This window comes from Paroedura picta, chromosome 16 (genome assembly GCF_049243985.1).
Source record: "Paroedura picta isolate Pp20150507F chromosome 16, Ppicta_v3.0, whole genome shotgun sequence".
NCBI lineage: Eukaryota > Metazoa > Chordata > Lepidosauria > Squamata > Gekkonidae > Paroedura > Paroedura picta.
In genome coordinates this window covers 18,806,034-18,822,162 of record NC_135384.1, presented here as the reverse complement: position 1 = coordinate 18,822,162, position 16,129 = coordinate 18,806,034, and the positions used below count along the sequence as shown (strand labels likewise).

The 16,129-nt window shown below is 48.8% G+C and overlaps 2 protein-coding genes across 4 annotated transcripts in view; both read left to right on the top strand.

The window, feature by feature from the left end:
• The first annotated feature begins 384 nt into the window (after positions 1–384).
• Positions 385–16,129, top strand: part of PLXDC1 (plexin domain containing 1) — a 170,423-nt gene continuing 154,678 nt past the window's right edge. For all 3 annotated transcript variants that reach the window (XM_077314907.1, XM_077314908.1, XM_077314905.1), the window contains exon 1: positions 385–688. In XM_077314907.1, the coding sequence (XP_077171022.1) occupies positions 589–688 (100 nt within the window). In that variant the 5' untranslated portion in view covers positions 385–588. The remainder of the gene's footprint in view (positions 689–16,129) is intronic.
• Positions 5,360–7,731, top strand: LOC143826504 (uncharacterized). Its single transcript, XM_077315341.1, has 4 exons — positions 5,360–6,095; positions 6,389–6,472; positions 6,655–6,738; positions 7,160–7,731. Exons 1-4 carry the CDS (start codon positions 5,474–5,476, stop codon positions 7,681–7,683), a joined length of 1,314 nt encoding a protein of 437 aa, XP_077171456.1. The 5' UTR covers positions 5,360–5,473; the 3' UTR covers positions 7,684–7,731.

The window sequence follows — 16,129 nt, the reverse complement described above, 5'->3', positions numbered from 1 at the left end:
TGAAGTCTGTCCCTTCCCTAAACCCAACCATTCTTAAACTCCACGCTTAAATTGCTAGGTATTTTGCAACCCAGAACTAGCAACCCTGGTTTTGACTTGATGGCACAATTATTATTAAAAGTCCTTATCTGTCTGTAGTTGTTACAGCCTGGGCTACATTATCATATGTGAGCCTTAGAACAAAGTAAACCTCTGGTTAATTTTACCACAGCGCTATTTATATGCAAGCCTGTGAAATTCAAATGGATGGCAAATTGAATTTGATTGCCTTTATGGGTTACACAGATGTGTCCTCAAGTGGCCACCAGAGGGCAGGCAGATCACCCTGTTTCTCTTCCTCCCTCCCTCCCTGTCCTCCCTCCCCCAATTCCAAACCTTGCTCAGCTGAGATTTGGCAGTTCTTTACTGCAGCCTTCAAATGCTGAATTTTTTGCCAGTCCAATTCTACTACAGAATAAGGACCTAGTTCCTGACTATCAGACCTGAGGGGACAACTACTGAGAAAGGGGGCCAGGAAGCTCTGAGGCTAAAACTACCAAGGAGGCACAGCAGATAAAGTTAGTGTCAAGAAAAAAAATAAAATTAGGGATGCACCCTGAATTGCTGAAGATTTTGCGGGGAGCTGTTGTTTTGTTCTACTTGCTTCAGAAGGAGGCTGTAGGATCGGCGAGGGAGAGACCACAAACAGGTATCATTCACCTCCAGTGGTACTACTGTCTCATGAAAAATATGTGCAAAACGTGTGAGTGATTGTCAGGATCTGCTGGACAGAAAGCATGTATCAGTAAGTGTAGCTGTATGTGGGAGCAGGCATGCTCGGACAGCATGAAAGGGGGCTAGGAAGTGGAAGCATGAAAGGGTATGATATGTGTGAGGGGTCATAGGCAGGTATGCCTTGAGTGCAAATGAGGTTCAAATGTGACAAAGGCATTGGGGATAAAGTTCTATCAGATAATTCGTCTAGAGTTCTGAAATTAAGGATTTGGTGTGGATGCATTATTGCAAAATTTCATCTGTAAATTGAAAGATTTAGTCTGTTCTCACAGATTAACTGTATCTATCAAACAAAGATCAAGTATGTACCTGTCAGAAAAGCAGCTGTTAGTTCTGACATCTTTAACCGCTCCTATGGAGCACATAAAATAAAGCCCTAAGGGCTATTGGGGAGTTAGGGTGGGCTCTGTCCCTGATAACAACTTGGAGGGGTGAATCAGGAGCCGCAAAGCGGCTCCTGATTCGACCCTCCAAGTGCCACTCAAGGGCCAAGAGGCCAATGGGGAGGCGCGCGAAGCGCCTTCCCATTGGCCCCTCACCAGGACAGACCAAAATTCCATTCACCCAGCCCAGTCTGGCTGCCAGTCTGCTCCTGACCACCGCAGGGATAGGAGGGATAAGGGGGATAAGAACACAGGCTGCGCCAGCCCTTTTTGCCCCAAGGCTGTCCTAACTGTCATGTCGAACTGCAAATTGCCTCAGAACCCTGACAGAACTGGCAGGAGGTCCCCCCCCCCCCTTCAGGCATGCTGCGAAGGAGCCTCTGACAGGCCCTGACTGAGGGGAGGGAGGCATTTTCCTTCAGAGAGCAACGCAGGGGAGCCTGAGGGCCTTCCTTTTGATGGGTGGGGGGACTTTCCCCTTCTGCCAAACAGTTGCCTGACAGGGAGGCCACAGAAAAGCCCCTTCTCACTTAAAATACTACTCTGCCCGGAGGTTAGACACAGCCAAGCCATGTGTTTCTTCTTTGCAACTCTCAGCAGATTTGAGGCCACTGCACAGCGTTATTCTGCAGAAGAAACTGGCTGTTTTGTCTCCTGTTTCATCTGCACAACAACCCTGTACAGTAGGCCTCAAGTCTTTCAATTCAACAACAACCTGTGTGGGAAGCCTTAAATGTTTCTTCTCTACCACAACCCTGTCCAAAGTAGCCCTTTCTGCCTGGGGAGCTGATCTTTATACTCTGCAGGTGAGCTGTAATTCCAGGAGCTCTCCAGGCCCCACCTGGAGGTTGGCTACCCCTGGGTTGGAAATATTCCTGGAGGTTTGGAGGTGGGACTTCAAAATCGTACAATGCCTCAGAGTCCAGCCTTCAAAGGAGCCTTTTTGCTTGCAGTTGGTAGGGAGTGGTGCAGGGGTGTCCCTCCTGGCCTATGGGTTATGACAAGCCCTTACCAGCAACTGTTTGTATTCTGGGGTGCAGACAGGCAGACCAGCATCAGTCCTGTGAGTCTGGAAAGTGCAGGAAGATCTAAATAAATATTTACAGCCTGAAACTGTAAATAGAGAACAAGTAAATGTCTGGAGACACATGGTAACAGAATGACTTATTGGCCTGTCAAATAACCTTGGCCTGGCAAATTAAAAAAAAACAGTATAAAAAACCTTACTAAGGTCAAGACTGCTGTGCACAGAGAGTCTTCCTCTTAGGGTTGCCAGCTTCCCTGTGAGGCTCTCTACCCCACCTCCCTCATGGGGAGTCTGCTATGGGGAGAGAAAAGGAAGACAATTGGAAAATGCTTTGAGACACCTGAGGCCTGCTGGGTCACTGCGGCCCATTCCCAGTTCTCTCAGATCTCTCACAACCCTACATAACCTCACAGGTTGACTATTGTGGAGAGATGAATGGAAAAGGTGTTTGTTGTCAATGAGGAGCATGTGGTGTGCAAGACAGGATCCAGTCAGTGCTCAGTTAATAGATAAGGAGATATGGATATGTGTAGCAGGGTTTCCAGCTTCAGGTCTGGAAATTCTTGGAGATTTTGGGGTACTGGTTGGGAAGGTGAGTTTGGAGGAGGTGATGGACCTCAGTGGGGTACAAAGCCATAGCCAGCCTCCAAAGCAATCATTGTCTCTCAGGGAACTGATCTGTATTGTCTAGAGATAAATTGTCATTCTGGGAGAACTCCAGTCCCAACTTGCGAGGTTTCTTGGGTTTTCCCCAACCTGTGAAAAGATGTATGTGGGGAGGGTACAAAGGATGCTTGACAAGAGGAACACTTATTGAGGCCTGTACTACTTCTGAGCAACTTGTGCTAATATAACAGAAAATGTAGGCTCCCTCAGGGGACACTGTGCTTCTGTGTAAAGGCCAATGCTCTTGATAAGTCCTCATGTTTGCCTCTTTGTTTCAGATGTGTGAGAAGTGTTTTCTGCCTCACAGATTCACCTGAGCTTGATTCTGAAAGCAATTATAGTGTATATGTAGAAGACTTCAAACTTTCTCCCACTGTACCATGTTCATGCCCCATGGGGAGCTACTCCCGGAGAAAACTTGCACATAGCCATCAAGTATCTATACAGGGGTGTGTGGGTCTGTGAAGTAACTGCTTGTGTACTGTGAAATGATGGCATAACTTCTCCAGATATTTTGCATTTGTGGTGCAGCTCCAGCTGCTATAGGAAAATATCATTGGTGATTTGCTGTGACCTGTGCCTAGTAATGGACCTCTTAAGTAAACATTTTGCGTATAAGCAGAGTTTGAGGGTTGGATGAAGGTTGTGAATGACCTGGGTTGGGAAATTCCTGGAGGTCTGGAAAGTGGATGGGGAGGGTTTGGAGAGGGGAGGGATTTCAGTGGAGTCCACCTTCCAAAACAGCTGTTTTCTCCAGAGGAACTGATCTATGTAACCTGGGGACCAGTTGCAATTCTAAGAGATCTCCAGTCACCACCTGGAGACTAACAATCCTATACATGAAATACCAGACCAGGGCATTTCTTTGTACCCAGGCTTTGAAGTGAGGAGTCCTGTTTATTTTATCTGTTTTCATAGTCTGCTTCTTGCCTAAGGTGCATTCTGCTGATGGTTACTGAAAGTTTTTATTTTTTGCTGTCCCTGGCTTCCTATAATATTGTTAATTCTTATGCTGTTTATTTCAGGATATTGTTTTATTTTATTTTACTTTGAAGTCATTTTAGGCAATCAAATGTTTCTTATGGTAGAGTTCTACATCTGGGGCTGCAGAGTTCTACATTTGGGTCACAAAAATAAGAAGCATGCATACTGGATGGGGGGATACACTTCTCAGTAGCAGTGTGTGCAAATGAGATCTTGGGGTACTTGTGGACTAACCTAAATATGAGCCGACAGTGTGCTGTGGTGGTAAATAAGGCAAATGCAGTCTTGGGCTGTATCAACAGAGGCATCACATAAAAATTGCAAGTCTGGCCAGTGTCATAGTCCCACTGGCCAGAGCACACCTGGAGGACTATGTGCAGTTCTGGAGGTTTCACTTCAAAAAGAATGTGGATGAAATGTGGACCAAGCCTTATCAGGAAAGGCTAAGGGCCTTGGGAATGTTCAGCCTGAAGGAGATTGAGAAGGAGCATGATTGCTCATTAAGGGCCTTTTTGCACGGCTTCAAAATAGCACAATGGTTGCTAATTGAAAACGCTACTGATTTGCAATGACGCACGACGTCGTTGACAATCTGCAACACTCCTGAAACCGACCTGCAAAAAGCGCTTCATTGTAGCGCTTTTAGGGAAATCCCAAAAAGTGGATTCACCCTCCGGAAAGCGCTACACTCTTGCAACCAATCTGCAACACTAGCGATAAAGACCTGTGCGTTAACATTGTTGCGGTTTCTTCAAAGTCCCTCCTCCTGAGCCTGTCCTCCAAACTTCCGGCGAACTGTTCGCCATTTTTTTTTCTCGGACCGAGCACAGATCAACGAAGCAACGAGACAGCGCCTGGCTTTCCAGCACGATCACTTTCGGAAATTGTGCCCGAACGCCACAATAGTATTTCAAAAGCACAGTAGCACACACCGTCACGGTCCCAAAATATGCCCAAATCTTAAAACCCCATCTACCATCGGCCAGTCCTAGCGGAGTCAACGTACAGGGATCATTTTTAAAAACTTTCCTCTGAGCGTGGCAACGAATGTTCGCCGCCCGCAGTCTCCTGTTTAGCTTTGAGGGGTTCAATAGATATGATGCGATGTGATATCATGAGGGGCGGTTTATGTGTAGTGGGTCTTTGTGTGGTTCCGGGTGCGTGGTTGTGCTTGGGTGCGGACAACCCCTTCCATCGGCGGCTAGACCTCCGGCTAGCGGAGTCGCCGTCCCCCGTTCATTTTAAAAAACTTTCCTCTGAGCGTGGCAACGAACATTCGCCAGTAACATGTCATGTTTGGTTGATTTAAGCTTTGGCTGGCGAATATTATTGGGGAACTGTCGAGTACTGTTGCACTTGCTCTGGGTGGACACCGGCATGCATTTGTGTAATGGCAGACATTTCAGTAAAATGGCTCCTGCTGCATGTCCATACTGCTCTTCTCGCGTGTAAACGAATCAGCGCATGCGAGAAGTCAAACAATAAGAGCGCCAATCTGGCCATTAGGGGCAGATCCTGTTCCCGCGCGAGGAGTTTTGAATGTGACATGTGACCTCGTGTGGCCAATGTGCGTGTCCCCTACTGCCCACCACCAATCAGGAGCCGACTAGTCCCTTTGTCTTTGTGTGCGGGAAGGTATATGATCCGTTGCACCCTGCACCTCGCACCTCCATTTTGCTTAGCCACTTGCGAAGGCAGTATGGACTCCGGTTCACAGTCGTCGTCCGTCCAGGCAACCGGCAGGGGGCCAACATGGAGGGACGCCGAGATACGGGACCTGATGGCGATTTTCACCGAGGAGAAAATACAGGACGTCTTCCGATCCTCACATCGGAACCGGGAGGTGTTCGAACAGGTGGCGATTCGGATGCGTGCCCTGGGCCACCACAGGACCGGCCTTGAATGCCGGTCCAAAACAAAAACTATGCGGGCAGAGTACATGCGGGCCGTGAACCACAATAAGGGTTCCGGCAACGCTAAAGTAACCTGCCCGTATTTCAAGGAGCAGCGGGCACTGTACGGCGAGGGGGACGGAGACGGCTGGCCAAAGCGCGTTGGGAGGAGCCTCAAGGTCATCCGTAGGCCGGCTGCCCCAGTGGAGGAACCACCCGCTGCGGAGGATCCCGGAGAGGGCACCTCGTCGACCGTCCAGCCTCCACCCCAGGTCCAGCAACGCGGTGCGGACCTCATAACGCTGGACCTACTTGCCCTCGTTCCTGGGGAGCCAGAAGACATTTCGCAGCAGACGCCCCTTGCCTCCGGTAAGCACTTTTATTTTAATTTTATATTTAATTTTGTGCAAATGTGTGTTCTGACGTTTGGGAATCGTTTTCTCGTGTATTCGTTGCAACGCATAATATGCTAGGCTGTTTGTAGACTGCTTGCTATGGTAGCTATTTGAAACGGTTATGGTTAACCAACAACCCCAAAAGATTTGCAGCATGCCTCAGCTATAGGCCTTCTGCAGTACTTTGGTTCACTACTTTGGGAGCATGCTGTGTGGTTCAGGTTGTATGCTTGCTCCTTTTTCACTATTGTCTGCTGTTGTCCACAGAGACACAGATGCCAGGGACGGAGCCCCTCGAGTCTCCAGCAGCAGTGGACGTGGATAGCGATTCGGGGGCATCAACAAACATTGGTAAGTATTAGTGACAATAATGGGGGGGGGTGCTGTTTAAACTGCTTTGTGCTTTTATGTTTGTGCAGGGGGCAGCAGCACTGCTAGGAGAAAGAAGAGAGTCCCTCTACGTTGCTGGTGTAGGTTTTGAAGCTTGCTTTGCCACCCTTCGGTCCTAGATCTGTTTTTTTTCTTTTTTGCAGATTTCATGCCCGGAACACAGGAGGAGGAAGAGCGTGGGGTGCTTGGACCTCTTGCCCAGCGCAGGCGGCTACAGATTCAAGATGGTGAGCGTGCACGAACTGTTCCTTTCGAGCCATAGCTGCAGGACAATGTCGCAAACCACTAACCATGTGCTCCCTTTGCATTGTTGTGAGTCTTGCTGTGAAAATAGGCAAACAAAAAAGCCCACCATGGGCAGACAAACACTAACCATGTGCTCACTAGGCATCGTTGAGATTCTTGCTGTGAAAATACGCAAACAAACACTAACCATCTGCTCCCTTTGCATTGTTGAGAGTCTTGGTGTGAAAATAGGCAAACAAAAAAGCCCACCATGGGCAAACAAACACTAACCATGTGCTCCCTGGCCATTATTCAGAGTCTTGGTGTGAAAACAGGCAAACAAAAAAGCCCACCATGGGCACCATGGTGGGTTTTGATTGTATCCATAGTACTAGCAGTTCTGTTTCTCATTTTTGCCAACAGAGGTTCTTTCAGATGAGGAGGAACCACCCCCGGGTCCTGCCAGCCCACCACCTAGAGGTGCGCTCCCAGCAGAGGAGAGGCTTATGAGGGAACGTGCCAGGCTGAGGCGCATCTCCCTCTTGACCAACGTGGGACAGAGGCTCCTTGAACACTGCCAGGAGGAGACACGGCGTGCTGCAGCCGCCGACCAAGCCATGCTCACCCTCATGGCCCAGGAGGGGAAAAAATTGAGGGCAATCCTTAGGGATTCGAACCAATCCCTACGCGAAAGCGTGGAGGAGGTGCGACTAATAAGGAGACTGATGGAGAGGGCGGTCCTGGTCATGGAAACGGCCAACCCGCCACAAATCACCGTCCATGTCCCCCCCCCCCACACCAACACCACCACCTCCAGCACCCACCCCACCGACCCCGTCTCAGAATGCCGCCACCCAAACAAGAAGGAGGACTGTTCTCGGGAAGAGAATAATAAAACCAGCGGACAAGTTCTCCCCCTCCTAGTTTGGGCCAGTTTTTCTTGTTAATTTTATCTGTGTTTGTTGTTGTTTGTAAAATAAAGTTTATATTTTTGACTCTGTCTCTGTGTACCCTACTGTAGAATCAGGAAGGCCAAAAGCGGCCTCTCTAGTGATTGTGTATATTCTGGTTCTGTTGTGTGGGTTGGAGGGGTGTCAGTTCAAGGAGTTTTAGGAGTGTGGGGTGAAAGGTGTGCGAGTGTAAGGAGTCACACTGGAGTCTTTTTCAGAAAATTTGTAATAACATTTTAGTTAAAAAAAAATTTAACAGGGGAAAAACAGTAGGGAATGTAACTTGGAGCCCCACCACCACCACCCCCCAACACACACACAGAAAACAAAACTCAAGTCCCACTGCTCCCCTCACCAGCCCCTTTCCCTCCGCCCTCTGTCATCTCCCTCAGCCTTTTGCCCAACCGGGTCACCGTGCCCCTGACTTTACGCCTGAAGAGGTCTTCCTCCTCCTTCTTCTTCACTGTGTGGGGAGGAAAAACAGGTACACATTAGTGCCACAGATATTTTTTAATCTGGAGTTTACATGGATACAGTTTTTAGTGGCCTTAGCCACAGTATGCGGAGAGTTGGGTGGTGGGGAACATAACCTACGTTCTTCCTCCTCCCTCTGCTGCCTCTGCCTCTCCAGCTCCCCTCTCAGGTCAGCCACTTCTGCCTGCCCTGCAAATGGGTTAAAAACAAATGGTAAGCCATATATGTAGGCTAAAGTGACACAATCCACACCCAAGCACAGGTGCAGTACTCACAGTCCCTCCGCTGCTGCTCTACGAGCCCCTCCAAGGATGCCAGCCTGGCCTCCATGGCACGCATCCTGGCCTCCACTGTTTCTGCTATAGAAATCAAATAAAATGAATTCAATCACACTTCTAATGGAAGCATCACAGCAGGCTCCCTTATGGCTTCATGGGGGTACACACACATGGGTCTCCCTCAAAGAATTATAACTCTCACCTGCAGCCTGTGCTGAGGTGGAAGGCCCCTCTTCCTCCTCTTCCTCATGCTCAGGTACTTTGGCCACTGCAAGGTTTGCTGGTGATTGTGTGGCTGGGCGAAGAAAAAGAGAATTCATAACTAAAAGCACACAAACCAAAGATAATACACAGCTGATGGCCACACCACAATCAGAGCCAAAGTGCATTACCAAAGTGGTTTGACAGTACTGGCTGGCGATGTCAGCAGGAGTTGACAGCATCTTAATGCTTTCTCAAATATAATGGAGACAGTAGGGGAAAGAGTAGAGCCTCATAGAGCCTCTTGTGGCGCAGAGTGGTAAGGCAGCTGTCTGAAAGCTTTGCCCATGAGGCTGGGAGTTCAATCCCAGCAGCCGGCTCAAGGTCAACTCAGCCTTCCATCCTTCCGAGGTCGGTAAAATGAGTACCCAGCTTGCTGGGGGGTAAACGGTAATGACTGGGGAAGGCACTGGCAAACCACCCCGTATTGAGTCTGCCATGAAAACGCTAGAGGGCGTCACCCCAAGGGTCAGACATGACTCGGTGCTTGCACAGGGGATACCTTTACCTTTTTAGGGGAAAGAGGCATCTAGACATTCAATGCATGCTTTAGGGTAAAACATAACGAGGGCAGCACTCACCCATATGTCGCCTCATCTCCAGGGGGGGCTTCCCAGCCTTCTCCCAGATCTTGACCATCAGATCGTGGAAGACTGTTCTTCCACTGGGCTGCGGAACCCCCCCCCCCACTGTTCTATACTATTGAGGAAGTCCAGCTTTATCCTCTTGAATTTCGTCCGGACCTGCTCCCAGGTCCGGACGTAGCCCCTCTCCTTCAGCCTGGATGCCAACACCAGGTAAGCACCCTTGGTGTGGCAGTGGGTGCTGGCCATAAGGCGGCCAACGCTTTTGGACTGGAGAACCAGCTCCAGAAGTGCCTCAGCCTCGGCGCGCTGCCAGAAGGAGCCCTTCCGTGGCTTCGGCATCTTTGGAATGACGGTTAGGCAACGAAAATGCGTTGCTCCGATCGGCCACCCCAATTTTAAATGTATCAAAGCTGCCCACCAATAAAATTATTCCTTGGAACATCAGTGGTTTTATCCTCCAGTTTGACAGGGGTCGCCAATACTTCCTGGCTACCCGCCTCCTCAACCTTTCCCTGTTCAGCGCTTCCGTACTGTGTTTGTCAACTTCAGCGTGGAGTTAGCATTTAGGTCTGTCAAAGTGCTTTTGGACCAGAGATTCCCCGTTTTTTTGCTGGCTAAATAGACAAACCGCACAAGACAAGGTTAAACAAAGAACATAAAACTTTATTTAACAACAGAGTAGAAAAAACAATCAAACACGCCTCCTATTTCTGTATAGGTGAGTGGCTATAGCGTCCCGAACCTTGCACCCCTCCGCATAGATCCTTTTTTTCCTGGCTTCAGGGATGTCTGGTGTATCCTCAAGGACTAGAGGTTCTGGTTCAGCCACAGGGAAGGGGATGTTATGTCCCTTGTCCTCGCAGATGTTGTGCAAAATGTCACATGCGATGATCAACGGAGTCACATTGTCTATATGCACATGGAGTCGTGACATCAAGCAACGGAACCGAGACTTCAAACGTCCAAAGGCACGCTCCACGACATTCCTTGCGCGGGAGTGACTGAGGTTGTAGTGGCTCTGCACGTCTGTCCTTGGCCGCTTATAGGGAGTCATGAGCCAGCGGCGTAATGGGTAGGCTCCATCCCCGAGCACCAACACCGGTACACGCACGCCCTCAATGGTGGCGGTGGGGTTTCCTGGAACAAAGACCCCTTCGTCCATGGCTTTCCTGAGGTTAGATTCCCTAAAAACAAGGGCATCATGCCTCCTCCCACTCCACCCCACCTCGGCATCTATAAACCGTCCGGAGAAGTCCACAGTTCCTTGCAGGAGAACAGAACAAAAGTCCTTCCTGTTCCCGTACTCCTTTATGCTTCCCCCGGGTGCATGGATAGGGATGTGGCTTCCATCGACGGCTGCGAAACAATGCGGAAATCCAAGCCTGGCAAACCCGTCCATACTCTGAAATAAGGGAAAGAAAAGAATAGAAACCATGGCATGTTAGCGTGGGGTGCATCGCGTATTCGTTGCTCACCTGTCAAACAAGAAAAAAAATTTAAAGGGCAAAGGGGATAGAATGACACTCACCACTCCAAGCCGGTCTCCGAGGCACACCACTTTGCTGTACAATTCCGCCTCCATGGCGAGGCAGAACTCCTGCAGGATCTCGCCAACCGTTGTGACTCCTAGTCCGAATTGCTGGGCTACTGTCCGGAAGTACTGCGGGGTGGCCAAGTACCACAAGGCGGCTGCCACCCTTTTTTCCACTGGAACAGGGCGCCGCATGCCAGTTACTTGCCTTTCCATGCGGCCACGGAGAGCCTCCACGAGTTCAAAAAATGTTCCCCTCGACATTCTGAAGTTGGCAATCCAGTGGTCATCATCCCAGCGAGACCACACAAAATTTTCCCACCAGTCAGAGGATCTTTCGTCCACCCAGAACTGTCTGGGTTACCGGACCTCTGCCAGAGCTTGCCAGCGCTTCTTAGCCGCCATGGTTGCCCTTAGAGAACGTCTTCTACTGGTGGTCATCGTTCCGGCCATACGTTGTCGGTAGTCCTCGATAGCAGCCCTCCTATGCCACACGATGGTATGGATACGCTGGACTACCGCAAGCATCTGAGCCAACAATTGAAAAATAATCCTCTCCATTGCAACGTTAACCTGTGCTGCGGGCAGTAGGCTACGCAAACAAAGAGTGAGGCCGACCACGTGTCTGCCTAGGTGCATATAAGCAGGTAACCTGTGGGCTACTGTGGGCGGGGATTAACCAATCAAACATATCAATGCATCAACCTCTGGTTCATAGAAAACAATAGAAAACCCGTTCCAACGGCGCCAATGATTTGACGATGATGCGTTGCTACGGGGTTTTCGGGGTTTTTTTTTTAAAAAGGGAACCCCAACAAATTCGGCTTCAGGGTGGAGGTCAAAGGTGTCCCTGCAGTTTGATTGACGGCCACGGGAGGCCAGAAGCGCTAAAAAGGGACCTCCTTTGTGGCGATAAGACGGAGACCGGAAGCCTGTGGGTAACGAAACTGGTGAGAAGTGAAACTGCCAAATTCCGCAAAAACCGCAGCTGTGCGTTACGGGCGATTTTCGCTAGTTAAAGTGGCGATTTCACAAACGGCAACCAAATAGCCACTTTGAGCTCTGTGCGAAATGGCCCTAAGTATTTGAAAGGTTGTCACTTGAAGGAGGGCAGTAAATGATAAGACCCACAGTAATGCATTTAAACTTTATGTAGATTTCAGAGAGGGGAAAATGTCACAGTCAGAGTAGTTCTGCAGTAGAATAGACAACCTAAGGAGGGGGTGAGCTCCCCCTCACTGGCAGTCTTCAAGCAGTGGCTGGACAGATCTTGGATCCTTTATGATCCTTTGGATGCTTTAGGATGCTTTGGGCCGATCCTGCGTTGAGCAGGGGGTTGGACTGGATGGCCCCTTCCAACTCTATGATTCTATGATGGAGAAGGGGGTGAAATAATATTTTCTTAATTATTGTTCTGTAAAGAGAAGCTTAGTGTATCAGATTGTTTTGTAACAGAAGGCTCAGAAATTTGTTCTTATTCTTGACTGTATACTGCCAAGGCTGATATGTTCTATTCTCAAGGCCAGTGGAAGTAGAATTGTTGATATTAAACCATTGGAGTCAGGGTGACTTAGCATAATGGCAATGGGGTGGTCCTGTGGATGTGCAAGGGGTGGAGGCCCCAAGTTATTGGTTTGACTCAAAGGACATCATCTTTCCCTGCCTTCAATGGAATATTATAAAGTCACATGCAATCCTTCGTTCTGTACACAGATTTGGGAAATTTGGGATATGCCCCTGTGTCTATATTTCTGCTACAGTAAAAAATATAAAAAGTTCTTCTCTCAGTGTGATTTTGGGGATGGCAAAGGGACCTAATTTAGCTGTTTGGCTATCATTTAGGTGTATTCTTCATTGAACAGGGGGTTGGTTGGCTTGTATGACCCCTTCCAATCCTATTATTCTATGATTCCAGTAATAAGAGGGCATGCACTGGTTTCTTCCTGTGTGCATTATTAGTAGATGAATATGTAACAAACATTCTGGAACTTATGCATGAGATTGCAAGCATGAAATCTAGTGGCTTGTGAATGCATCTCTTAGTCACCTGTCACAAATTCATGGGTGCAAATGAATTTATTTAATTTATTTATTATTTGATTTATTCCCCGCCACTTCCAAAACCGGCTCGTGGCGGGTTACAATGTCATAAAACCCCCATTAAAATCCCTATTAAAAGACATACAAACCCAACATGGCAGAAAAACCCACTCCCAACCCCCACTACTTGAGGGGTAGGGAAGGAGGTCAAAGCGATGTACTACTCATACCCGGGGGGAGGGAGGCGTAGATCTACCTTGCTGACCCCGGCCTCAACCACAGACCTGGCGGAAGAGCTCTGTTTTACAGGGCCTGCGGGACACAGAAAACTTCTGCAGAGCCCGTAGCTCACCCGAGAGCTCATTCCACCAGGTAGAGGCCAGGACCAAAAAGGCCCTGGTTGAGGCTAGGTGCACTTCCCTGGGGCTGGGAACGGCGAATACATTTTCACCCGCAGAGCATAAGGCCCTGTGGGGGGCATAGGGCAATAGGCAGTCCCTCGGGTATGTGGGTTCCAACCCGCGTAAGGCCTTAAAGGTTAAAACCAAAACCTTGAACTGGATCCGGACAGCATTAGGCAACCAATGCAGCTGCCTCAGCACAGGCTGGAGATGGGCCATCCAAGGTGTACCAGTAAGGACCCTAGCAGCTGCATTTTGCCAGTATAGATTTGCTTCTTTTACAAAACATCTTTTCCCAGAGCAAAGAGACAGTGCTGGTTTGTCTTCATATCAGAGGTGATTCAGAAGAACCCATGCTCCTGTGTGACAATGAAAGCTATTTGTGACAGGTGACCATGTACAGCACCCTATAAAATGTATGTGAACAGTGCAGCAAACTGTAGAAAAGCTCCAAGAGGACTTTGTGAAAAGATTTGTAGGTATGTTAGCAGAAAGAAGCAACAAACTGCCTTGTGGCACTTCAAAGAGGAACAGATGAATTCTGGCATAAGCTTTTGAGGACTGAAGCCTACCTTGCTAGTTGTTTGTCTTCACAGCTGGCAGATATATATGCATGAGCACAGAGGGGAGGAAACTGAACCGTGGAGCTAAACTGATGCTGAAATGCAAAGGATGGAAGTGGACATATGACTTCCATATGCAGAGCATAAAAATGTGTAAGATAAGTTAGGAATCCCCAATCTTTGTGGTCATTTTTGGAATTCTGAGAGCAGGCAACAGGAATCACAACAGAATGGTAATGGAGGCACCTGTTTCAGCATGAGTGCTTCCTGAAAGCACAAAAATGATGCTTCCTGGTTCACTGAAATTAAGGCAAGCCAGTATTGGTTCTTTGTTTTGGTGAGATATAGAATCATAGAGTTGCAAGGGACCTACAGGGTCATCTAGTCCAATCCCCTGTGAAAAAGACATATACGTTCTCAATGTAGCGGTTGCAACAAAGTCCCTCCCCCTGGCTCTCTCCTCCAAACTTCTGGTGAAGCGATCGCCTTTTCCCCCCCTCAGAGCGGGGAAAGCAACGAACCAGTGAGGCTTCATTCGCCCAGCGAGGCTTCTTTGGCTACAGTCCCTCCACAGAAGTGCTTTAAAGCTCCCCTAAGTCCCCAAGCACAACACAGCCCACTGTTCGCCAGTTCCCTTTAATTTTGGCCAAAAATCGCACCCGTGGGGGGGGATTTTTTTTCCACTCGGAGGAGTGTGGTAACGATGAATCACCAGCTCATACGCCAGCTAGATGGGTCTCTCCGTTGCAACGAATCAACGCATATTTGTTGCAACGTGTGTGTGTGTGTGTGTTTTTTAAACCTGTGCTTAAAGGGAAAGGGGCTTTTCAGGAGCATGATAACAACCGCCCATTGGCTGTTCCATTTGATTGACGACCAGGGGCGGGAACAAGCACAGAAAAAAATCGCTTCCTTTCTAGCGATTCCTGCGAGACTGGAAACCTGTGGGGAACGAATGAAACGTTACTGGATTCCAATACAAATGAAGGTATGCGGAACGCCGAGATTTCACTATTTAAAATAGTGTTTCTGCTTTATGAAAGCAATTGGCAACATTTGGCCCTTGTGCGGAATGGCCCCCAGTTTGAGCTGACCCTGTAGTTCCAAATTTCCATCTGGAGTGAAGGAATGCGGGGCAGCCGTCTTGTCCTGGCTGGATGCCTGGGATGCATTGTGATCAGGATGCAGGCAATCTCATATAGTGAGCAGTCTCTGGCCCATTAACAGCTCTGCGGGGCTCTTGCCCATGGCTGACATTAGCATCACATGCTTGTGAGCCAGGAAGTGGATGAAGCATTGGTGTCAATCTCCCTGGATTGGGTGGGAAAGTGCGCCTTTGGTCATGTGGGCCATGTGCTCCACTTTTTCATCTGTGGATGGGTAGAAGGGCGCACAGGTTACATGCCAGACAAACCGCTCCTCAAGGAACTCCTTGAACTCTGATGAGGTGAACTGAGCCCTGTTGATGGAGGCAATAGTGTCCAGAAACCCATGAGTTGCGAAAATATGCTGCAAAACCCTGATGACCATAGCGGACATCATGGCAGACACAGGAACCTCCTCCATCCATTTAGAAAAAGAGTCCGTGATTATTGAAAACGTATGTCCCTGGAAGGGCCTAGAAAAGTCAATGTTCAGTCTAGACTAGGGATTCTTAATTGACTCCCATGGCTGCAAGATGGCTTGGGGAATTTCTGGTTAGCATTCCTGGAATGTAGTACACTGATGAACCCAGGCTTTGTCAATGCTTGGCCACCATATGAAGCTGTGGGTGAGCGCTTTCATGTGCATGATTCTGTGGTGGCCATCGTGGAGTGCTTCCAGGACTGGCTTGTGCAGCCTTAAGGGGACCACAACTCAATGATCCCACCACAAACAGCTCTTCTGCACTGACAGTTCAGTTTGTCTGGTAACAAACGGGGACATGTCAGGATCTTGCTTACCATTAGGCCACCCCCTCTACCCCCAGCTGAGGACATGGAAGAAGAGCCTGTCTCTGGATGAGTGCACAGCAATATCCACAGAACACAGTGGCAGGTGAGGCAGGGAGTTGATGAGGAGAATGCTGGATGCCAGAACAGGATCTGTATTGACCTGGGGCAGTTCAGGTAGCTGAGTGCATGGCTGATGGATTTTCCTGGGTGATGTTCAAGTCATAGCTTCCTGCAGGGGGACAGGATCTGTGGCATTTGTAAAGAGTCCCAGGAATGGCTTGTGGTCTGTAATGATGGTGAAATGATGGCCAAAGAGGTAATCATGGAACTTCTTGATTCCAACAACTATGGAGAATGCCTCCTTGACAATTTGC

Coding starts and splice junctions, on each gene's coding strand:
- LOC143826504 (XM_077315341.1), top strand. CDS start 5,474: ATGATCCGTTGCACCCTGCACCTCGCACCTCCATTTTGCTTAGCCACT. Junction 6,473..6,654: donor GGGGGCATCAACAAACATTG/GTAAGTATTAGT, acceptor TCTTTTTTGCAG/ATTTCATGCCCGGAACACAG. Junction 6,739..7,159: donor GCGGCTACAGATTCAAGATG/GTGAGCGTGCAC, acceptor TTTTGCCAACAG/AGGTTCTTTCAGATGAGGAG.